Here is a 25,384-nt window from a genome sequence, read left to right on the forward strand (position 1 = left end):
ATTCAAAAGAATGGAACTAGATCACTACCTGACACCCTACACCCTACACTCTATGATGTCAACTTTAAAGATGTCTTTTGGGCTCTGCTCCACCAGCAGGAGAAACAAAACCAACTACATCAAATTAAAAAGCTGTGCAATACAAGAAACGATCATTAAAAAGATACCCTTAATAGAAGATACTAGCTCATCATACATCCAACAAGATGTTAAAAGCCAGGATTTACAAAGAACTCATACAACTCAACAGGAAAATAACCCCATCAAAAAGTGGCAGGTCATCTCAATAGGCACATCTCCAGAGAAATCATACAGATGGCCAACAGGCACATGAAAAAGCCTCATCACAACTTGTTAGGGAAATGCAAATTAAAAAACCGATGAGATACCATCTCTTACTTGTGAGAATGGCCTACATCAAAAATACTAAAAACAAGTGTTGGCAAAAGTGTGGTAAGAAAGGAACTCTTCGTACATTGTTGGTGGGGGTGTAAATTGATACAGCCTTGATGGAAAACCATGTACAGTTTCCTTAAAAAAAATCTGTCATATAATCCAGCAATTTGACTTCTTAGTTTCTATCTGAAAAATATAAAAACATTTATTTGAAAAGTTATATATACCTCTGGGTTCATTGTGGTATTATTTACAGTAGCCAAAATATGGAAATAACAAGTACCATGAGCAGGTTATTGGATAAAGAAGATGTGTTGTGTTCTCTCTCTCTCTCTCTCCCCCCCCCCCTGAATACAATGCAGCAATTTTAAAAAATGCTATCTTGCCATTTGCTACAACATGGAGGGAATTAAAGGGGATTATGCTAAGCACAATAAGCCAGAAGGCAAAAGATAAATATCAGTTCCACTCAAACACATAAAACAAAAATCACAAAACTCTGACAGCAGAACTGAGGTTATGAAGAGAGGGATGAGGGTGAGAGCAAAGAAGAGAGAGGATCCAGTGAACTGTAATGGAGAGTTACTAGTACTTTGGTGTTGGGTTTTTATGATGTATATTTGAGGTGTGAATCCATACTCCTAAAACATATATATATATAGTATTGCAAACCAGTGTTAACTCAATATTGTAAATAAACAAATGCTTCGATTGATACGTGGTTTTTCTTCTTTAGCATGTTGACATGGAAGGTTGCATTGGTCAATTCTGAAATATTGAACCAGCCTTGCATACCTGGAATAATACCCATCTGGCTGTAATATGTCATTTTTTTTTTTTTCATATTTTCTGGGAGTGGGATGAGCTAAAATTTTATTGGAGCTTTGTATCTGAATTCATAGATTTGGTTTTGGGGTTTTTTGGTGCTCTGTGTTTCATTTTGGTATCAGTAATACTGGCCTCATAAAACAGGTTAGGCAATACTCCTTATTTTCTAAAAGAGATTGTGTAAAATTGACAGTCTTCCTTTTAAAATTGCTATTGGTTTTCAATAAGAAAAAGCTAATTATAGTGTAAATTCCTGCAGTGGGAATCTTGACTACTAGGTTTAGTAAATTGCTTATGGAAAGGGAACATTATTGCCTTGCATTATATAAATGGACTGACTCATTTCAGCTCCCCTAACTTGTAATTTGTAAAGCTCTTTAATTAATGACATACAAACTGTCCCTTATAGTTTTTAAAATGATAATTAGTATTCCCTGAAAAAAAGCTATGATCAAACAGGTTTGAAAATTTTACATTTTATGCTTTTCTCCTAATATACATTATGTATAATGTATATTACTATATTTATGGGTTCTGGGAGTCTTATGCTTAAAAGAATTTTTTTGAAAGATTATTTTAAACCCAGCATTTCCCAAATGTATTCCTTAGATATTTTCTATTAACATTTAATTGAACATTAGTTTGGAAAATTGCAACTCATTTCTTGTCTCCAAATGCCTTAGAAAAAGAATAAATTTCTCCCCTTCTCATCAGAGCTCTGAAAAGAAAAAAGCCCATGCACTGTATATCGTATATGCATTTCTGTTTCTGCCCTTGGAAGGAACAAGAAGCAAAAATATTCAGTGGCACTGAGCACACCTTGTACCCTTACCTATTCAATTAGGGGAACTGAAATGAGCCAGGCCACTAAATGACCAAGAATCTGTGAGAAAATGACTGATTTGAGGACTGGGGCAGGGAAGGTATAAGGTGAATTTAAAATTTCCTTTAGTCAAGAAGTTAAATACTCAGAAAATAACACAGGAGTTTCCACTAGTTCATTCTGGGACAATTTAAGCAACAGATCGAATATAATAGTAAATTTATAAACCAGTGGAAAAGTAGAAATTCATGAGTCCTTACTAATAATATGTAGATAGCTATACGGTAGAGAAGAGTGTGGTTTCATGCTTTACCAGTGGGATGCTAAGAACTAAAAATGGTACAATGTGAAGAGAGGGTAATGGAATTAGAAAATCATTTTGCATGATCAGATTGAATCACACAGAAATCATCAGTGTGTTATAAGAGGAAATTTTGATGAAGAGCATGAAATTTGCATGATTTTAAATTCCCATAAGATGCTTATTAGTTACAAGAGAGGAGGAAAACTAGTTACATGTTGGTATATAGTAGGGCAATTTCTTGACAGGTGATAAAAATGATCACTTGTGAGGAGCAGATAGATGAATATCGTGTACCTCTAGATGTTATATGCTATCATGAGGACTACGAAAATTGAATATGTAGCATGCCAGCTAAGAATGTATAATCACAGTGCTGGGAAAATCAAGCACAAAGTGGGTAATTTGATGCTAAAAATGATAATGATGATGTTGAAGTTTTCCTCCTGGGGAGAAAGATGTGTTCTTCAAAATATTTTAATATCTTAGTAGACCAAGAAAGGCTATGAAGGTGTTTCATTAAAGGAGACTAAAGAAACAACAAAGATAATACCTGATCCTAGACTGGTCCTGTGCTGGAGGGTGAAAATATATTGAATCAGCTGGTAAATTGGGTTATTGGCAAAATATTAAATTTTATAGGTATATATTTGTCAGATTGATTACTGTGATTATATAAAATAATCTATTAGGAAATATGCACATAGAAAATTTAAAGATACTCCTACTTCTAGGACTGATGAATATGTTGCATCTTTCTCAGCTGTGGTTGAGTTGTCAGATGTAATCTTAAAGTAGATGTTTGTATAGTTAGCTCTTCTCTAGAAGTTTAATATTTCCAACACACATAAAATTTGGTCCTCTTTATATTTTAACATTTAGATGTGTTGTACAAGTTTTTTAAAAAAGCATCTTGCAGAAGTGTGTGCAATCTCATTCTCAGATACTTGTTAACTTCAGTGGAAAGGGCACTGATTTCCCTGGTTTAAGAATTGTCTTTCCAGTCTTGATCCTGCTTCCTGATATGTTAGATGTAACTTGTCATATATTTGTATGCCAGGAGTCTAGTGTATTTTGATAATGCAAAAGTTAAGGTGCTATATGGAGAGAACTTGTTTAGTTTTTATGAATAATTAAGCTTTGTAGATAATTGAAACATGACTAATGTGATCAAGTTACTGAATATTTGATTAAGTTAATTTAACTAACCACATATGAACTAGTGGTTACCCTATTGAACAGTATCTATATTGATTATTTTGGTTAGGGACAAAAAAGCACAAGTGTTTTAAATCCAGCAGTTTTAAGCAACTTTGAGATCTCTAAAAATCCTGATTACATAGTGAAAGAAACAAAACTTAGATTATGAGAAACCATTGGCAGTCTTGCGGTAACAAGAAACATGGGTGCCAGAAATATTTAATGCAGATATTTTTATGGAGTTTGAATATTCATTTATTAGAAATGTTACGGAAGTATGATATAGGTCGAAATGGAAAATAAAACAAGATATTCAGGTCTACAGATATTTATTGCATTCCTCTGGGCCAGATAGTAAACTTGAAGTAGGGATGACAGATTTTTGACAGCCAAATGGGTCCTCTCTTTTATCTATCACAGATAGTCACTAATAGATGACTCAGAATTTTTAACTTTTTTATCTCCACTTGAATAGAGGTAAGAGAATACTTTTCAATAAAATAGCCAGAATTTACATGCAACATGAAACATGTTTACTATCTCTGCATAAAGATAAATAAGATAGTGATTCCCCTCAAAAAGCTAGATCATATTCTAGTGCTTAACAAGTAGGTTATAAATTTGTGCAGAAATATTTTTTATTTTTTTTTTAGAGATTTATTTTTATTTATTTATACAAGCATTGGGTACAGTCAGAAGCGCGGGAGGGTGAGAGAATTCACCAGAGCCAGATCGGGGAGTAGAGCAGGCAGACTGAAGTACACTGCTGACGGGAGCAGTGGGTAGCAGGAGAGGTCTGCACGCCATGTGGAACCCTCCCTCCTGTGGCCGGGGAGCAGCCGGGGATCGAACCGGCGCTGCAGAGGCTGCAGGCAGCTTCGCAACCCAGAGCTCAACCACTGTGCCACCTGGGAGGCCCCAGAAATATTTTTTAAAGGAGGGGAGTGATCTAGAACAGGAGTGTCTGACATTGGAATTAAAATTTATGTAAAAATGTATGAATTGCTTGTAATTTATGCAAAATATTTTTCTGGGGAGAGGATTCATAGCTTCTAAAGAAAAAGTAAAAGTAGTTAGACTGATTGCTGGGTAGGGGGGCAACTAAAGGATTAAACAGAAGTTGATGGATGTCAGACTGGGTTTTAAGATTACTCATTTGCCAAGTGAACAAGAAGAAAAGAGCTAATTTAAAGGCTTGAAGATACGACAGAGCATGCTGCGTAAAATTTGGTATTTCTAGATCATAAGGTATTGATGAGATTGGAGGAGCTAAATCAAAAAGAGCCTTATAAGAATTTGCATTCTAAGGTGATAGAAAAAGTTATTAGGAGGAATTACAGCAAAGGAGAGAAAAGAAACCAAATTGGATGCCAAACTGTTTAAAATTTTGCTAGTCAATATCGACCTAATTTTGTTTTATTAAGTAATTGAACAACATTTAAAAATAAAGTACAGGGATTGGGTTTTGCCCTTTTTATCAAATCTTAACTAATAAGTATTTCACATCTCTATCAACAACAACAGAATCTCATGGGGGACTAATCTTAGGAGTAATGCAGTCACGGAGTAGTAGCTATTATAATGGCGGTGGCTTCTGATGCTTCAGCTTTAAATCCCACTGTCTAAGCTTTTGATAAATTAGCCTAAATAATTTATAAAATGACAAGTATTGTTGAAACAAAAAAGACCATTCCCTTATACATTGTGTCCAGATACATGAAACTGCTTATATCTTACCATTTTTGAGCTGCAAACCTTTCATATAGTTCACCCCAATACATTTAATAATCTCTTTATATTCTTAGTAATGTACTTCTAGTTTCTTTTCTTGGGGTAGAGAAGAAATAAGTTATATCCACTGGCTTCTCTCACTCATTTATAACAACAGTATAAATGGTCTTTCTTAAACTTGATGTGTGGGAAATACATCTTTAAACTTAGATAGTTAATTTGAAAACAAAATCTGCAAAAACAAAAATAAATCTTTCCAATTTCTTTAGAAAAATCCAGTTCTTGTTTTTATCCAGATTATCTGTGAGAGGTTTTTTCCAGTGGATTCACACAGTAAATGACTGATTATGGTTTCTTCTGTCAGCTTTTAGTTTGGATGCTGAACAACCTGATTATGATTTGGATTCTGAAGATGAAATATTTGTGAATAAACTGAAAAAGAAAATGGATATCTGCCCATTGCAGTTTGAGGAGATGATTGACCGTCTAGAAAAAGGCAGTGGTCAGCAGGTATAGCTTTATTGTGTATGTATAATGTGTGTGCATGTGTATGTGTGTGTATATGTATACATCATAAATGCGTGCAACTTTTATAGATATATATGGAAATAATACAGTGTTGGAAGAGTATAAGCAAGCAGTTTCTAGAGTTAACAAGCATGAATTCATATTCCTGTCTGCTCATTACTATAGCGCTTGTGTAATCTTGCACAATATGTTCAAATTTATCTGTGTCACAGTGTCCCCTTCCATAAAATATACTGAATGTCATCTCTGTGGGATTGTGGAAAAAAAAAAAGTATATAAAGCATCTTGTTCACTGACATGTATTAAGGAATTCCATGTTTACTATTTGTAACAATTCTTATTTTGGTTATTGGCATTTAGAATAGATATAGAAGTATTTATGAACCTTATATGTCTATTATATGAAAATGACATAATGATTTTATATTTAGCCAGTCAGTCTGCAGGAAGCCAAACTACTACTAAAAGAAGATGATGAATTAATTAGAGAAGTTTATGAATATTGGATTAAAAAGAGGAAAAACTGTCGAGGGCCCTGTCTTATTCCATCAGTAAAACAAGAAAAGCGAGATGGTTCCAGCACAAATGATCCTTATGTGGCTTTTAGAAGACGCACTGAAAAAATGCAGACTCGAAAAGTAAGTGAATTTGGGAAATTTTTCTTACAATTTTTTTTTAATGTTAGAAAAATTGTTACAGGTATGTATCAATATCTGAAGGCAGTGTTTAAATTTGTGTTAAGATAGACCCCCTTAAATGAATTCCATACAAAATGAGTCTACAATTCATTTTGGAACTATTAATGATATTAATGGTAATATTAAGTATTAATGATTAATATTAATCCATTTTAAAAATCATAAAATTAATTTTCTGGTGATTCATGCTCCCTTTCAATGTCTTAACTATATTCCGAATTCAAATATATATGTTTTCATATGTCAATAACTATGCTCAGAATGACAGTGATTAGTTTGTTGACATTAAACTTAATATTTCCAGAATCGCAAAAATGATGAAGCCTCTTATGAAAAAATGCTTAAGCTGCGCCGAGATCTAAGTCGAGCTGTTACTATTCTAGAGATGATAAAACGAAGAGAAAAGAGTAAAAGGGAACTGTTGCACTTAACACTGGAAATTATGGAAAAGAGGTGAAGTATATTTTAATGGCATTAAGAAGTACATTTTGATAGTACCATTAACATTTTGTATATTGAGTTAATTTTTTTCCTAAGCAGTGATCTTTAACTTCAGAAATGTCTTTGTGTAATAATAAAGAATACTTAAATGTATGGTATGAGGGGCCTCCCCGGTGGCGCACCCGGTTGAGCACAGCATAGTGAAGCTGTCTGCAGCCTCTGCAGCACAGGTTTGATTCCCGGCTAGCCAGGGAGATTCCCACATGGTGTGGCAGACCTCTCCTGTCGTGCCCGCTGCTCCCCTCAGCAGTCCTTTTAGTTTGTCTGCCTGTTCTGCTCCCCACTCTGTCTCTGGTGAATACTCTTACCCTCCCGCATCTCTGGCCTGTACCCCAGCTATTGTATAAATAAAAAATAAATCTATAAATAAATAAATGTATGATATGATATACTTGTATAATTTCATAGTGTTCCTATAGTGTTCCTATGTTTATTTTCTTTGAAAAGTGATTGGTTTCAGGAAAATTAAAGTAGACCAGTTATTTTTATTTTGAAATCTTATTCTTTTGTCCTTATTTGAGTTGTGTGAAGGAATGTAAGGGAGAAAAAAATTTAATTCTGAAGTTTTTATTCTATTTTCAGATGGTACTGATTCACAATGAAAACTTTAGGTCTCACTTCCCTATTAATTTTGTCCCTACTCCAGAGAAAGCCAGTCTTAAATTTCTTGATTTATTTCAGAAAAATTATTCTTACCACACAGGCATTCAGATTTTGGAATCTTTCTTAATACCATTTTAGGCATTAATTTTAACATCCCGGTGAAATCTTTAACCAAGATTGCTATGTTGAAATTAAAACCTTTATTTTTTTCCCCCCATAGACATTTATTTATAGCACCAAGATAAAACTATATACCAAAAAGTAGGGCCTCCCCGGTGGCGCAGCGGTTGAGCGCTGGGTTGCGAAGCTGCCCGAAGTCTCTACAGCGCCGGTTCGATCCCCGGCAGCTCCCCGGCCACTGAAGGAGGGTCCCACATGGCGCGCAGACCTCTCCTGCTGCCCGCTGCTCCCCTCAGCAGTGTACTTCGGTCCTTCTGCCTGTTCTGCTCCCTGCTCTCACTCTGGTGAATTCTCTCACCCTCCCGCGCTTCTGACTATACCCAGTGCTTGCATAAATAAATAAATAAATCTTTAAAAAAAAAACTATATACCAAAAAGTAAAATAAACAAAAGGAATTTATGTAATCTTTGATTTTAATAAGCATTCAGCAGATAGTTTACTATTTCACCTTAGTTCTAATTAGTGTTTCTAATTATATGAATTATTAATAGTCATAAGGATAAGTACTTACAAACTTCTTTTTAAACTGTTTTATAATTTCAGGTATAATTTGGGTGACTACAATGGAGAGATCATGTCTGAGGTTATGGCCCAGAGACAGCCAATGAAGCCTACTTATGCCATTCCCATCATCCCTATTACAAATAGCAGTCAATTCAAACATCAGGAAGGAATGGATGTGAAGGAGTTTAAAGTGAATAAGGTGATAAAAATTTCTGTGATAATAGTAGCTGATAATTGAATGGTATTTTATTTTCAGTCCAGTGAAAAAAGAAAAAAAATAAATAAACCCTGCCATGAAATACGCTGCAAATTTTTAATGATTTTGACATATATTATGAAGAAATGCAGAAACACTAATTAAAATTTCTTTTTTTTCTAGTATATTTCCTTATAAAGGGAAGACTGTTACTTTGTATGATAATAGTAATATTTTACTAATTGTAGAATTATGAAGCATTGAAATAACTCAAACTAAATATAGAAGTCTAGGGGGAAGAATATGAAATTTTTCCTGATCAAGTTTGTCTTGTCTTTCTTGGGCACATCATTGTTTAAGTGGAAGAAAAAAATATAAGATGGGATTCAGATACCTCCTAAATAATTTATAATGTAGATAAATGGTTTAGAAATAGAAAGAAATTATTATATTACCAAATGCTTCATGAAAGTCAAGAAAAAAATTAGTGAGGGAAAATAAAAAGAGTGAAAGGGAACTAAGGGAGATTAAGGAAGGTAGTTAATTGGATAGTATCATCTTGATAACATTCATTTATGGTAAATTATTTTATGTATAAAATTTATCATAAAACTTAAAACTCACCATACCAGTTCATTTTAGGGAATGGATGAGTCTGCCATCAATTTTGGTATCTCCTCCGTGTTAATATTATATTATGGCAGTTTTTTATTTTGATGACACAGATATTCAAACCTGAATGTACACATTGCCAGACCTGTGTGAATATAGTTTCTTCATCTTGGATTTTTTTCCTTTTACTTAGAGCAATGCCAAGGACCATGTTCTAAAAAAACATGGACATTTCAGTTAAATAAAAAGTATTAGGGAAGGTGGGGAAGAGACTGAAGAGTTTTGTCTTTGATAATTTGGAAAAGTTATAATTAAGCTTCAAAACATTGTTTCCTTTTACCCATAGAAGAACATGATCACTAAACAAATTAATCTTGTATTTGTCTAATGTTTTATTGTGGTTTTATGAGTCCTAAATATACCTTTAAGGTTTAATGGAATTTTTCCCATGTTCATTATTCTAAATTCATAATCCCTCTGTCTAAAACCTTTTAGACTACTTCGTTATCCTTCAACCTTTATATTTTGAGATCAAAGTCTTTAATTGACCTGTTCTGTTCTGTACTCTATACATGCCAGAAATGTGAGCATTCACAGTTGAAAGTGCTTTTCTTAATATCTTCCAAATTAAAATAGGATTAATGGGACAGTTCCTTTTAATTGATAGTTTTGATCATAATTTAAGTTTTTGAATTCCAGATTTCATTGAATAAAATTAGGCTCTTTTGAATTATACTTTTGTAAGAAAACTAGTCTTGGATTACTGTATTCCATTTGCTCAGTTAATCTTGTCTCTATATTTTATTTTTGTGTTTCCCCATTTAATAACTTCATGTCTTTGTGATCTAAAACTACTTAAAATTCACTGCTCTAGAGAACCATTATTGTTCAGCTATTAAATTCCTGACTATTCTTTATTTTTATAATACCTGGACACCATAGTTTTATTTTCCACTATGTTATTGTCATTTGTTTCATGTACATGTAAAATTGTTTTATTTTTCCCTCATTGATTTAATTTTCTAGAATAAAGAATAGGACGCTTTTTTCTATATTCTCTTAAATTTTCATAGAAAATTTAAAAAATGATTTGAAGTTTTATGATTTCAGAAGTTGGAGAACTTCTGCTCTTGTTGTTTACATTAATTGCACCAAAATGCCTTATTGGCATTGTATTTAGGTTCTGAGAGCATATTTCTGTTTTCACAAAGACCAACCTCTATGACTTCCAATATAAAAGTGATAAAACATGGGTCTTGTATCTTACGAGTAAAAACGAAGCAGTAAACTTTTTACAACGTCCCCATGAAGTTTTGTCAAGCATGGTTTCTAGTTTTAATTCATGACTTTGTTACAGCAAGATAAAGCCGATCTTATTCGACCTAAACGTAAATATGAAAAGAAGCCCAAAGTCTTACCATCGTCTGCTGCTGCTACTCCTCAACAGACGAGTCCTGCTGCACTGCCAGTCTTTAATGCTAAAGATTTAAATCAGTATGACTTTCCCAGCTCAGATGAAGAACCTCTCTCCCAGGTAAATATAAGAATTTCTCTATTAATATAGAGGAGGAATGTTGACATTGAGATGTTTTGACTCACTTCATTTTTTTTTTTTTTAAAGGTTTTGTCCGGCTCTTCAGAGGCTGAGGAAGAGAATGATCCTGATGGTCCTTTTGCTTTCCGTAGGAAAGCAGGCTGTCATTACTATGCTGTAAGTCTCAGCAGATTCTCTTTTAAATAACAAACTGATTGCCTTAAATAACAAAATAAAATAATTTTTTTTTTTTTTTTTTTTTAAGCCTCACTTAGACCAAACTGGCAACTGGCCTTGGACTAGTCCTAAAGATGGAGGATTAGGGGATGTGCGATATAGATACTGCTTAACTACCCTCACCGTACCCCAAAGGTGTATTGGATTTGCACGAAGAAGGGTTGGGCGTGGTGGAAGGTATGTTAATTCTGTATTCCCTAACAGGAATATTTTAGACAATAGGGTAATCTATCATGAAATAATCTTTCTAAATAGCATATTTTTCCCATTTGCTATTCTTTACTGATTTTTTTTCCTTTAACTGAAGTAATCTGCCACTTTGCTACCTGTTTCTTACACAATCATTGCTTTTAATGTAACTAATGGGTTATTAAAAATTTTGCTTTTCGGGCCTCCCCTGGTGGCGCAGGCGGTTGAGCGCCACGCTGTGAAGCTGTCCGCAGCCTCTGCAGTGTTGGTTCAATTCCCAGCCAGCTAGGGAGAAGCCCACATGGCACGGCAGACCTCTCCTGTCTTGCCTGCTGCTCCCCTCAGCAGTGTATTTCAGTCAGTCTGCCTGTTCTGCTCCCCACTCTGGCCTTGGTGAATCCTTTCAACCTCCCACGCATCTGTCCTGTACCCTGGTTCTTGTATAAATAAATAAATCTTTTTAAAAATTAAAAAAAAAAAAGAATTTCAGTTTAAAAAAAAACTTGATTTTTGTCCCAAGATTGAATAATTCTTATATCTCATAGATAGAATTTGGAGAAAAGGTAGCTTATGAAAACAAGTGTAAATAATTATTGCATAAATTAAGTTTTAAACTGCAGAGTTGGGGTCAGGAGGTCTGGGAGATATTGGAAAAAATGATCACAATAGGCCGAGAAATGTCACATAACTTATGTACTCAGTTGTCTAACTCATCAGTGATCCATGCATGACCTGATCTTGACATCTGTTTGTCAGGGATTAATTAATCGCTCTTCTTCCTTTGTTTAAATCTGATGGAATGCCTTCATACTTCAGATTCCTTTATGTGAGAAGTTGTGTGAGGGGAGGGAAGGCATTACAGATTATGTAATATTGAAGAAAAGGTGTATGTGCATGTATTATATGGGGGAAAAAAACATGAAACAACATCAGGTGGCTTCAGGAAAAAATCTGAGTATAATTTATGATAAGTTACTATCTTGCACATCCATTTCTTTCATTTTTGAATCTTCATTGTGATTTTTTTTAATCACTTAATCTTAGAATTATGTGGGCACTAAAATATATTTTATTTAGGGCCTTTTCCTATAATTTTGTTGGCATTGGTAGAGATAAATTCTGTTTTGGCTGTATTTTATTCCAGGCTAGTATTAATAGTATTTTAGGATGGAGTCGTTTATAAATTGATATAAATAATAAAAATACAACAAACAAGGATATAAAATAATGGTACCTCATTAAAAATAAAAAGTAAACAGCAAGTTGTACACCTTAAATATATATAACCCTTATCTGTTAATTATAAGTCAGTAAAGCTTTAAAATAAATAATTAAAATACATCTTCTAGAGTAATGGGTCAAAATTTTTTTTGTAAATTGTCTTTGGTAAGTTACTAGTATAAAATATCCTATGAGTATATCATTTTTACTTCTTTTCTCCTCCCACCACCACTATCCAAAAAGGATGAAGTTTTTACTTAAAAAAGAGAATAAATATTTTAGCAACATTTTATTAAGTATTTTGGTTCTTTGTAATGGACATGAAAATCTTTGGTTGAAAGTACTCTCATATGTTATCAGTAACTTATATTGAAAGGCCAGCCCATAGAACTTTCAAAAACTCTTGCTGTTGCAAAATGAATCATGTAACTTGTTCTTTAAAGTCTGTTCTCTTTTTTTAATAAAATTGCATAACATAAAAGAAAAATTTTATCAGAAATTGAAAAAAAAATTTTAAAGATTTTATTTATTTATGCACATAAGAGCTGGGGTACAGGCCAGAGGCGTGGGTGCGGGGCGGTGAGAGAATTCATCAGAGACAGAGTGGGGAGCCGAACAGGCCAATCAACTGCAATAAACTGCTGAGGGGAGCAGCAGGCTAGATAGGAGAGGTCTGCTGCGCCATGTGGGTCACCTCCCTGGCGGGGGATCAAACTCTAGCTGCAGAGCTTGATAGTGCTGAGACTTTAACCCCTTGCGCCACCAGGGAAGCCAAAAATTGAGATTTTAACATAGAGAGTAAGATACTGCAATAATCGAATTTAAAGAATATTCAGTATGTGATGACGTTTGGGAAGTTGTGGGAAGAAAAAAAACCTTTCTATCTAATATCTGAATAACAACATGTTTCCTGCTTTATTTTTACTAGGGTCTTACTGGACAGAGCTCACTCAGACTATGACAGTATGTTTCGCCATCTGGATTTGGAAATGCTTTCCTCACCACAACATTCTCCAGTCAATCAATTTGCCAATACCTCAGAAACAAATACCTCGGACAAATCTTTCTCTAAAGACCTCAGTCAGATACTAGTCAATATCAAATCATGTAGATGGCGGCATTTTAGGCCTCGGACACCATCCCTACATGACAGTGACAATGATGAACTCTCCTGTAGAAAATTATATAAGAGTATAAATCGGACAGGAACAGCACAACCTGGGACCCAGACATGCAGTACCTCCACGCAAAGTAAAAGTAGCAGTGGTTCAGCACACTTTGGTATGTTTGTTCATTGTGATGTCAGCTTCATCAAGTTTTTGAATATGTGGTCTATTATATTTCTGTATTCCTAGCATGGGAATATTTTAGCAGTAGGGTATTTTAGATCATTAAAAGTCCTTTTCACTCAAAATAGCTTTTAAAAAAAGACCTAGTTTTAAGTCTTTATTTGAATCATGTTGCTGTAGTTATTAAAATGTGTGTCTTCATTTAAACATACCCTTATGCAAACATTGTTTATTACTATTTAATGTATGGCATTTGTTTCCTGGATGCACTGTGCAACCAGAAGATTCAGCAGTTACATTTTGAGATAATATGAAAAGAAAATAAACCATAAATTTTACTGCTTTATGCTTAGACACTTCTAGTTTTTTTATCTAGCCTGCTGAAAAGTAGACCAGCAAGTCTATAGATAGGCAAAAAAAAAAAAAGCATGTACTGACACAGTAGTAATTCAGACTAGGAAGGCTTATTTTAATAATTTTGGAAATACTTTCAGGTAATACCTCGCTTTATGACTACATTGTGAAATGCATCTAAAATAAATGTTACCTACTTAAAATATTGCTAAAATTATTTCAAGCTTAAAGCATAAAATTGTGTTATTGGAGGCATATAGATTATAGGAATTCACTTTAAAACATTGTTACTACAGGGTTACTACAGATTTTTGTGATGGTAATTCAAATACAGATTTTGAAAGGACTATAACAGTGTTTGTTATGTTTCCCTAATTACCTGATGGGGCTACAGTTAATCCTTCTAATAAATATGAAAGTGTGCTTTTTTTTCCCCTAAAAACTTCCAGGAAAAGTTCCATAAATTAATTAACTTTATGTTCATAAAAAAACACTTAGTAAAATGGAAGTCTTTCAGCTCATAAGGAAAATAATCACATTTCAGAAATCAACTGAAGATATTCTAAATACATTCTAAGAACTAACAGATTATTTATAATACCATTAATTTCAGACTCTAAACATGAAGAATCAGTTTCTCTCTGCTTTCAAAATCTTAAAAATCAAAATGAATTTTTCATTATGATAGAGGGCTCAGATCTAGTGTGAGTGTAGAGATTTGTAAAGCATTAATTTGTAGAGTTTTCCCTGATAAAGATTTTTAAGATGTATAAAATAATGAGAATTCTTGAGTATTGTTGCATCAGTCTTATCTAAACCCCTGATGTGGAGAAGTTGAAGTGTATAACTATTCTAAGGAGATCTTATAATGATCTTTTTAATGTAAATTGTTCGGCTATACTGCTTAAGTTATTTTTGATATTGTGAAATTTCCTTGTGTTTGCCAAAGATATTAAAAGGTGAACATTGAACAGTACTACTACCAAAAGCTTGACTTTTGGTAATCATTTGTTAAACTGTAATTTTCCTTTTAATTGTTATTTTCCCCATATATGTTATACAACTTAAAAAAAGTATCAACTTTTCTTCTGTTGCAAGCAATTGTTAATCATTTTAAATTTTTCCTTAAATTGCACTAGACTTTTTTGTAAACTTAGAGAATAGTTGTCTATAGATTTCTATAGGTTAATGTTTTACTCTCATATTTGTGAATGTTTCACAAATCCAAAGCTTTCTCTGTGTACTCTAAAAATGTATTACAGTGGAGTCATATCTTATGTAATTTATCTTAAATGAATTCAACTAGAGGCTTCTGGAAAAAAAATTAAAATTTGATAGTTCAAATGTTATATAGGATTCTAACTGCAATTCTAAAAGAATGTCTTCCCCAGAGTGGGCTACTCTGGAAATGAGAAAAAAGAATCTCTTGTTCCTCTGGCAGAGTTCATGCCTGCATTGCCACTTAACTCATAAGTTAAGCATCTCATTTTGGTCAGTGTAATTGTAATATTTAAGGGTTTTTTTTCCGTAACGCATGACCCCAAATGCAAACAAGACTACTTCATCTGGTATTCAATCAAAGGACTTGTCCAATGCCAGAGGAATAACTGGTTGTGTGGGGCTTATTGAAAGAAATGGGTCCTGATTGTGCAACATACTAAAGTAATTTTCAAGGCTTAGTTTTTACCATACTAATATTGCATTAGAACCTACCCATTGTTTGGGATAATACTTAGATGATAATGCTTGCCTGCTCCTAAACCAAATCTGTGAGTTTTGATTTAGCCATTTTGGTTATTGGATTGTTGTTTTAAATATTAATGTATATACTTGTGCTGTGACAGTGATGCGCTCTGGATTGATATTTCCTCTTTCTAAATAATCATCTATAAGGGTATGTTCTCATTTTCAAATAGGAAAAACTAAATTAGGCTATCATGACCCCATAGTAAAGGGAGTGCTTTAACACACTAACTTTTGTGTCTCTGTTTCTACTGCTTAGAATCTTTTTAGCCTGCTTCTTCCCAGTCTTGGCCATTTTGCTTACTTTTGTGACCAAATCAGTAGCCAGGTTAGTCAGGTACTAAAGTACTGGGTCCCCCGGATACTATACAGAAGGATAACACAATGTTGAGGAACCTGGTAAGACTTACTATATGTTAAGTGTATTCAGAATTTCTAGAACTAGATTTTTAGTACTTAAGGATAAATTACGTATTTTTTAAACTAGTTATTATGTGATTTGGACAGTTTCCAAATACAGTTTTTTAGTGTTTTTCTTTTGATCTATAAAAAGCACCGTTGAAGATTTGATGTGTGTTCAGTGACTTAAGTATTCATCTATATGTCTTTTTGAGTTTAGGGGTATCAGGTGGCAGAATTAATACCTTTTTTCATAATTAGAATATACTATATATAAATCAGTAAGACTGGAAATAGAAAATGATTTTAAAACTACAATCATATGTTCAGGATTTGAATTCTTCATTCCAATAAAATTTTATGAGCTTTCTCTTTTTTCTGAGCTCCCACATCAGCACTGAAGATTTGGCTTATCATCTAAGTTGAACAGGGAATATGTATCAGGTGGAATGAGATGGTCTAAGTCTCAATCACTATAGCTTACTTAACTTAGTGCAATTTACTTCAGTTTGTAATTTTAATCGTTTAAATCTTAATGTAGGATTTTAATCTTACTATAGGAGAACTCTAGATTTGAGCATTTAATTTTTTTTTATAAACACTAATTTTGTAATCTGTAGGACCCTTAATATTTATCCATATGCTTTTCAAATTCAGATACACCCTCAGCGGAGTCTGAAATGGCACCCTTAGTAAAATACATTAATAGTTTAACAGTGGTATAATGAAGTTTAGGAATATTCACACTTAGTGGAACATTTGATTGCAAATAATCTCATATTTGAGTCATTCTCAGTCAGATGAATTCAGGTTCAGTCAATGTTTTGCTACCAAATGAATTCCAACAGACTTGTGTTTTCAAATTGGATTTTTGGATGGCAAGTTAGTGCTTATAAACTTCAAAACTATCTAATCAAGCCTACTGATAAAGGGATCATACTTTAATAGCTGTCTGGGGCATTTCATTTTATATTCCTTTAACGTTACCTTTTTTTTCCTGTGTTAAAATAATTTCCTGTCTTTGTACTGCTCAAAGAAATTTCTAAATGAGGGATGTCTTTTAAAATGGTGGTTTGGTTTGCTTTGTTTTTTTATAAAACAATGTACATTTTGGTAATCTAGACTCCATCTTCTCAAACTGAACTTTCAAATTGTTTATTATAATTTTCCTAAGTACCTGTCATCCTTCCCACCCCCACTTCCCAGCCAGGGAGCTAAGCAACATAGCGCTGCAGACCTCTCCTGTCTCGCCCACTGCTCCCCTCAGCAGTGTATTTCAGCCGATCCACCTGTTCTGCTCCCCACTCTGTCTCTGGTGCATCCATTCACCCCCCACACCTCTGGCCTATCCCCCAGTTCTTGTATGCATAAATAAATCTTTTTAAAAAAATGATTTCCTTCCCCAGAGAGTTGTTAGAAGCTACCAAAAGTTTATAGTTCTGTAAAATTATTCTTACTCTAGATTTGGTCCTTGGTCCATCAAACCATCCTACCCATTTTTGTGTAAATTGCAAACTTCACTACCACACTGTGTCTGGAAGTGGGCATACAACCTAAAAACTTTCTACCTTGATAGAGATTTAGAGAAATTAGGGTTATTTTGTGTATTTCCATTTCGCATCTGGTTAGACTTTGAATTATAATGGCTTTCCAAAATCGTGGGGTTCAATATAAATATGAAACCCAGGTCAAATTGTATTTGCCTTAATTTACTATCTTTATCCACACTTACTACTCATTCACGTAGCCTTTTGATTATAATTTTATTTTTCAGGTGATATATAAAAATCTTAGTACCTCACAGCTGAAAAAAATCTTAATGATCACCTCATTTAATTTCTTTCATATTTTAGATGAACATACTGAATCCCAAATGGTTAAGTGACTTGATCAGGAATACTCAAGTTACAGTATTGTTAAGAACTAAAAAGATCAAGATCTCTTGCCCCCTAGACTCATAGTTTTTACTACCATAACTTCCAACTTATATGTAGCTGTATACATTTCTTCTAGGTTTACAAAAAAATGTCCAGAGAAAATTTCATATCTACATTATAGAAATATCCAAGAATAGATTAATATAGCGATGCAAAGTCTTTGTGCATTAATGAGCTAAGATGTTGCTTGCATTTGTTTCCTAAATATTCTGAGAAAGTTAACTGGCTAAAAACTGAAAGTAATAAGACCATCAGAAACCAAAGATTAAAATGTTGATGTAGGGGCTCCCCAGTGGCACAGTGGTTGAGTGCAGCGCTGTGAAGCTGTCCGCAGCCTCTGCAGTGCAGGTTCGATTCCCAACTGGCCAGGGAGATACCCACATGGTGCGGCAGACCTCTTGTCTTGCCCGCTGCTCCCCTCAGCAGTGTTTTCAGTCCATCTGCCTGTTCTGTTCCCCGCTCTGTCTCTGATGAATTCTCTCACCCTCCCACGCCTTTGGCCAGTACCCCAGTTCTTGTATAAGTAAATAAATCTTTATAAAAAATAAAAAATGTTGATGTAAATAAGGCAAAAATATTTGGGCCTTTATTCAAAATGATTTCCAGTTTATTGTTATTAAATTTTTTTAATTATGAAACACTACCAAGTTCTATGAAAGAATATTTTTTCCTTATAAATGGAGAGTTTATGTAGGTCTTCAGTAATGCTAAATTACTGCTTTTCTAATTATGTCATGATCTGATATCCAGAATTATCCTTTCCTAAAGTAATTTGCTGAGCAGCTCCTACTAGAAAATTCAAGACTTAGCAAATTATAGTGTAAATTTCAAAAAAAAAATAGCAAAACTACCTAGTAAATTAAGGACTTTTTAATTTTAACAGTTACATTTTATGATTTTTTTATAAATGTAAGAAAATTACATTTATTGTGAACAGCATTAATTTTTGTAGATTTTCAAGTTCTAATACAGCACTTTTTATTATCTTGGAATTAAGTTGACAGAAAGTTTTGTATAATTATTTAGTGCTTATCTTATCAGTAAAAGTCTTCCCTGTAAAATTCAAATCTTAATTTGCAAACATTAAATAGGAATAGAAAATCATGGGGAAAATACAGATTTGTAATACATACAAAATAAGTAGAATTTTTTCCAATGAGAGTGTTCTATTGCCTTTGTAGCCCAAGAACTTAGTTTCTCAAATATAAAAAGCTTGTATAAGCACTGATAACTTTTGAATATTATTTAGTGATTTTCTCATGCATTCAAAGTGTAGTAGAATATCTCCCTAAACATTTTGTAGTTATGCCAGGCAGAAGCTGTATGCTGGAGATAGATGCTTAATTAGTTATGAGAATTATGAAACTTGATGAGGTGATATTCGATCTATATTATCAAAATGTAGTTAAAGACAACAACAAATAGGTGACCATAATCTCAAAATATTAAACTTCAGAGTGAGGAGATTGCATGATGTAGATTCCCTGACACCCAGGGATGCATGATAACCCTTTCTTTTTGTTTTGAAATAGTTCTTACCCAAACACCACAGGCTTCTTAAAGAAGCCTTTAAAGTCAGATGTTGTGATTGTATGTGCTTTTTTTTCCTTTTTTTAATTGGCAAAAGAAGAAAAAGGTTTCCTTTTTTAAAAACTGCACACACTTTTTGGGGGGTAATAAATGAACATTTTTTTGTTTGTTTTTTTTAGAACTGAGCTCTCCATAGACAAACATAAGTAGCATAACACAGTGTCTTTCCTCAGACATCATTCTGTACAGTAAATCAACATAAACAACTCCGTTCTTATTGACTGGATTTTTTCCAGGTGGGTTAATTGGGTGGGGAAAATTAATCTTAACATTTGGAACCTCTTTTCTTCCTGTTGAACTTTAAGGATGGATACTTTAAAAATAAAATACAGAAATTAATAGACAACAACCCTATATTTTATGTAGAGGAAATGTTTGAATTGATTGAAATTAGAAAATATGTAGAACAGTTAGTATTTATACACAGAACTGTTAGGAATCATCTGAATGCATATGAGTAACCTGGAAACCAAATAATAATTATCAGATTTCTTCTCAGTATCAGTGCAAAGTTGACTTCCAAATAATGTGGATTTTAAAAGCTGGTGTTACTTTTTTACACCATCTAGCACAAGTGTCACAGCTTTACACAAATTATGGTTCTAAAACCTTGGAAAGTAAGCAGTTCTCTTTCTGTGTTTAACTGGGGAAGTTTAATTTTGTTTTTCTTTGAACTCAAGCCACTCTTTTTAAATATGGTTGGAAAAAGGCTGAAATTTTAATTTGGACGTGATCTTTGACAGGATCATGAACTTTTGTCAAATGCTTTAATTTTGCACAAATATTTTTAATGCTCATAGATGTGAATGATATCTATGCATTGTAAGATGTGAATGATATCTATGCATTTTTATAAAGTGATTTCTTCATTTTATGTTCAGCATTTACAGCCGAACAATACCAGCAACATCAACAGCAACTGGCACTAATGCAGAAACAGCAGCTTGCACAAATTCAGCAACAGCAAGCAAATAGTAATTCCTCCACCAACACTTCACAGGTGAGGGATTTGTCTGTCTTATGATTATCCCTCATTGTTTCCCACCAGAGTTCATCTCTAATTACCAACTGTTGTCATAGAACCTTGCATCTAACCAGCAGAAAAGTGGCTTTCACCTGAATCTACATCATAGCCATTCTATACAGGGTTTAGAAAGAACATTACAGGTGAGTATGGAAGCTGTTGCCTCTGCTCCCTATTTTTAAAAATAAAAAAAAAGCATAGTTAAATGAGATGGAGATCCTGCCCTCAAGTCTGACCTATAGCTTGTGAATGTATCTTTAGTATATAATCACACCCAGCTCATTATCTTTGGCATTGTAATTACTGTTAAAATTTATAAAAATTACTCTAAAACACCTCCCTTACCATTAAAAAAAATGTCACTTTCAAACCTAACGCAAGATAAGTATTTGTCATTTAAACACACTTAGGGCTTAAAGACTGAGATTTGGTTCTCTAAGCATCTTAGAGGAAAATCCTTTTTAAAAAATTCAAGGGGCCCCTTAATATCTAGACATAAGTTATGGTGTGTTGTTTTTCTACTTCTAAAGGGGTAGTTATCTCACTCACCCAAAGGTATTTTTTGTTTTGATTGTTTACATGTATAAATTAGGTAAAAGAAGTTTGCATATTCATTTATTCTTTATATGTATTTGCAAATCACTGAAATATTTTATACTAACATGTTTCCTATCTAGACAAAGATAGATAAGAAGTTTACTATTTTCCACATTTTATATATCTTGCCACCTGAACACCAAAATTCATAATCCTTAAAAAAAATTATCATTTCTCAAATTATCAAAATAAAGCTATTTCAGTGGTTTGCCACTTTCCCTTATATTCAGACTGATTTTGGTATACCTGTGTAGCTGTAATAATAATTTCACACTAAATGATACTAATTAGATTTATTTTGTATTTTTCTTTTTAGGGTTTTGTTTCCAAGACTTTGGATTCTGCTAGTGCTCAATTTGCCGCTTCTGCTTTGGTGACATCAGAACAACTGATGGGATTCAAGATGAAGGATGATGTGGTGCTTGGAATTGGGGTGAATGGCGTCCTTCCAGCCTCAGGTAAGGATAAAGACATTTCAATTGTTTTGATAATATCTGTAACATCTATAATACAAACAGCAAAACTGAGCATTGTTTAAATGCATCTTTCTTTTCCTCTAGGAGTATACAAGGGCTTACACCTCAGTAGTACTACACCAACAGCACTTGTACATACAAGTCCATCAACGGCAGGTTCAACTTTGTTACAGCCTTCAAACATGACACAGACTTCAAGTTCCCACAGTGCACTGAGTCATCAAGTAACTGCTGCCAATTCTGCAACAACTCAGGTTCTGATTGGGAACAACATTCGATTAACTGTACCTTCATCGGTTGCCACTGTAAACTCTATTGCCCCCATAAATGCACGACATATACCTAGGACTTTAAGTGCTGTTCCATCGTCTGCCTTAAAGCTGGCTGCCGCAGCAAACTGTCAAGTTTCCAAGGTTCCATCTTCGTCTTCGGTAGAGTCAGCTCCAAGGTGAGTGGTAATTTTAAGCCTACAATGTTTGGAAAATATGAGATCTAATTTAAATTTTCATACAACACTTTCTACTTATTTCTGTGTGTTTTTTGATCCTTTCCTTTTATATACTAAAAATGTATACTGAGAATTGACTCTATTCAAGAACTAAAAAGATGGAAGTTACAATTAGTATTGTTGAGAATTTTAACTAAATGTGAATAGTGCACATATAATTTAGACACTACTTTCTTAGTATAATAATAGCTTTTATAATGCTACCCTTGGATAGAAGGAGTTTCTTTAGAATGTATCTTCCATTTACAGTTTCTTCCCCAGTTGCTTATGTATATGATTATGATAAAAAATATGAAAAGTTAAATAATAGTCATTGTAAAAGGTGAGAATGATTTGAAATATCACAAATTTTTTTCAAATTAATTAGACAGGTATGGCTATAGTGTTAATATAAGGAGAAATTGTTGCATACCCGAGGTCTAGGAATGGTCTATAAGATAAAATTTGACCCAGAGTCATACTTAGTTTTGGAAAAGGAGGAGAGAGAAGCAAGTATCAATGTGTTCAAACTTAACAAGTAAACTAATGTGTCTCGAGCCTTGGGAAGGTTAGTAGTTGATGTTAGTGGTAAAAGACCAGAGTTTGGAACAATTAGGATTCTAGAAGATAAGTAAAATTCCCCACATGACTAACCCAAAGGCAGAAGCAGGGTTTATAGTCACAGAACTTTAGTTTCCAGGCCCATACATCTCTGTATGCTTCTAAACTTAAGGTTTAGTCATCATCTGCTCAACACTAGTCTGTTCTTACTAGTATTCAGGGTCTAGTAATAGCTAGTCAGTCTTAATTATATATTCGTTTAAATACATAATGCACCATATTCAATCCTATAGGATTGTATGACCATGAAACGGTGTGTGGAACTTTTATGTCATTTATTAATCTATTTGTTTTAAAGATGAGAAGTTAACTGACAGTTTAAGTGGCTATCCTACTCAACTCCATTTATAGAACCCTCATTTAAAATCCTGAATAAATCTTAGTCGTAATAGTTACTTTTCTAAAAAAAAAAATTTTTTTTTAAAGATTATTTATTTATACAAGCACTGGGTACAGTCAGAAGCGCGGGAGGGTGAGAGAATTCACCAGAGCAGGGAACAGACCAGGCAGACTGACGAAATACACTGCTGAGGGGAGCAGCGGGTGCATCAGGAGAGGTTTGCGCGCCTGTGGGACCCTTGCCGGCGGCCGGGGATCGAACTGGTGTTGCAGAGGCTGCAGGCAGCTTCGCAGCCCAGTGCTCAACTGCTGCGCCACCAGGGGAGGCCCACTTTTCTAAAATTCTTAAGAAAGATTTGTTCCAAATTAAAATTTGGGGTTTCTTTATGTTTCTATCATCTAGGTTGCTAGAGTATAACTGTATTTTTTTGGTAATGTAGTTGAACATAGAATTTATGGTAGACATAAGCCTGACTTCTGGTTCTACATTCCTGATACAATCTATTAAAGGGTTTCTGTTCCTCCTCTTGCTGTCTTGCCCCCCAAAGTTTGATTTCTTCCTATTATTAAAGTCTTGATTTGGTAAACTGGTAAACTGCAGATAAGTAATTTATTGAACTTTATCTTAACAGGGAAAATCATGAATCAGAAAAGCCAGCACTAAACAACATAGCAGACAATACAGTAGCGATGGAGGTGACGTAGCTTCCTCAGGAGTGGAACTGCAGCCTGGGGACTTGATTAGGTGCTATGCATCAGTAGCATTTTGAATGCAAGGGATGATGGAATGCAGCACATGCGTTTCTGTGGCAGCTGTGGGGACTTGACAGCAATGCTCATCTCTCATGCTTCAATTTTTCTTTTCTTACTGTTAATAGGAAAAAAATCAACATCTGTAAATTAAGAATACAGCAATTATCTGTACAGTACTGCATATTTGTAATACCCTTGTATATATGTTACTTGAATACAGAAATGTTCATTTGTGATGCTTTGCACTTGGGGGTGGGGGGTGGGAGGGAAATAAATTGCAACAAAGAGTGTGAGATGTGAGATTGTATAGAGATGAAGTGTCATCACATCATGTGCATGGTGCGGAACCTGCTGTTTTATCTATTTATTGTGCCGTGTTTACAGTTTTTTGTACACTGTACCTTCATTGGTTCCTGTGCTGTAGTAAATGTGTTAGGTAGCTGTGGACTCCTTGGTATTTTGTAAATGGTATAACATAACTTGGTTCCCCTCTGGGTCCCTGAGTTTTCTGTGTATCATGTGAAAAAATGGTGACATACATACAGAATTTTACAAAAAAAAAAAAAGGCATCAGTTTTTTAAAAATGGGGAATGTACTGTTCAATGGGGATCTTCCTGGTCTACTATCATTAGGACAAGTAACAAGCTAAAAATGAAGTCTCTTGAATCTTCCCATCCCCACTTGCCCACAAGCCTGTGGGTAGTTTCTGGTACTTAAAGCACTAATGTTATGTTGCTGCTCTACAAACAGCCCAGTAGTCCCATTTCCTTCCACACCAAAAAGTGTTAAATCAAGTATGCAAATGGAGTCCTTACAACTGGAGTTTATGTTGTCTTGCCCATTTTTTAGCACAAAAAATTGTACTTTTTTATTGTCGAATTGTTTAAAAGACTTCATTCTTTACTTGTTCTTACAAAAAGGATATAAGGGAGAAGAATGCAGTAATTGCTGTACGTGTATCATCATTCCAGTTTCTAAAAACAGCCAGCCAGCTTTTTTCCTTTTAAGATTCTCCAGAAGGCTGCAAGGCCAGAACCACAAATATCGGGTGCCTTCCTTTGGAAATATTTGACTTCTCTTCTGTGAAGAGAATGGTACTTAACAGACTACTACTAGTGCTTTGTCAGTACCGAAGTCTGAATGCCCAGTCCAATGGCATACATTATCCTTAAGGTTTTTAATCCCACCTGGAAAAATTGTGATAGAATTCTCACAAAATAAACCCAGGGCATTACATGTTGACAAACTAATGTGTAGTGGTCTTTTGCTTTTCTTTTCAACCCAAGAACTTTTGTGTGACTTGATTTAAAACATTTCAGTACAAAGGGGACATGGGAATGGGAATGATAACTTTTAAGTTCATTTTTCTAACAGTTATTTAGTTATTGATGATTGTGCCTAAGACTACTTTAGGTCCTATAGCATTGGGAAAAAAATTATTCTCTCATGGTATTTATAATTTCATCAGGCAATTAAGACATTTAAAAAGTA

General features: G+C 34.0%; 1 protein-coding gene across 6 annotated transcripts in view; it reads left to right on the plus strand.

Moving 5' to 3' along the window:
* EPC1 (enhancer of polycomb homolog 1) overlaps nt 1-25,143 on the plus strand; it is an 84,068-nt gene extending 58,925 nt beyond the window's left edge. For 2 of the 6 annotated variants that reach the window (XM_037510475.2, XM_054695029.1), the window contains 13 exons: nt 5,644-5,789; nt 6,239-6,445; nt 6,810-6,958; nt 8,334-8,493; nt 10,460-10,636; nt 10,724-10,813; nt 10,902-11,050; nt 13,212-13,564; nt 20,477-20,595; nt 20,676-20,762; nt 21,533-21,674; nt 21,777-22,140; nt 23,772-24,145. In XM_037510475.2, coding sequence (XP_037366372.1) covers nt 5,644-5,789; nt 6,239-6,445; nt 6,810-6,958; nt 8,334-8,493; nt 10,460-10,636; nt 10,724-10,813; nt 10,902-11,050; nt 13,212-13,564; nt 20,477-20,595; nt 20,676-20,762; nt 21,533-21,674; nt 21,777-22,140; nt 23,772-23,844 — 2,216 coding nt within the window. In that variant the 3' untranslated portion in view covers nt 23,845-24,145. Of the gene's footprint in view, nt 1-5,643; nt 5,790-6,238; nt 6,446-6,809; nt 6,959-8,333; nt 8,494-10,459; nt 10,637-10,723; nt 10,814-10,901; nt 11,051-13,211; nt 13,565-20,476; nt 20,596-20,675; nt 20,763-21,532; nt 21,675-21,776; nt 22,141-23,771 lie in introns of all 6 variants that reach the window. The other 4 variants (XM_037510474.2, XM_037510477.2, XM_037510476.2 and 1 more) reach the window with 2 other exon arrangements.
* The last annotated feature ends 241 nt before the right edge of the window (nt 25,144-25,384 follow it).

This window comes from Talpa occidentalis, unplaced genomic scaffold (genome assembly GCF_014898055.3).
Source record: "Talpa occidentalis isolate TD23 unplaced genomic scaffold, MPIMG_talOcc4v2.1 talOcc4.14, whole genome shotgun sequence".
NCBI classification, from domain to species: domain Eukaryota; kingdom Metazoa; phylum Chordata; class Mammalia; order Eulipotyphla; family Talpidae; genus Talpa; species Talpa occidentalis.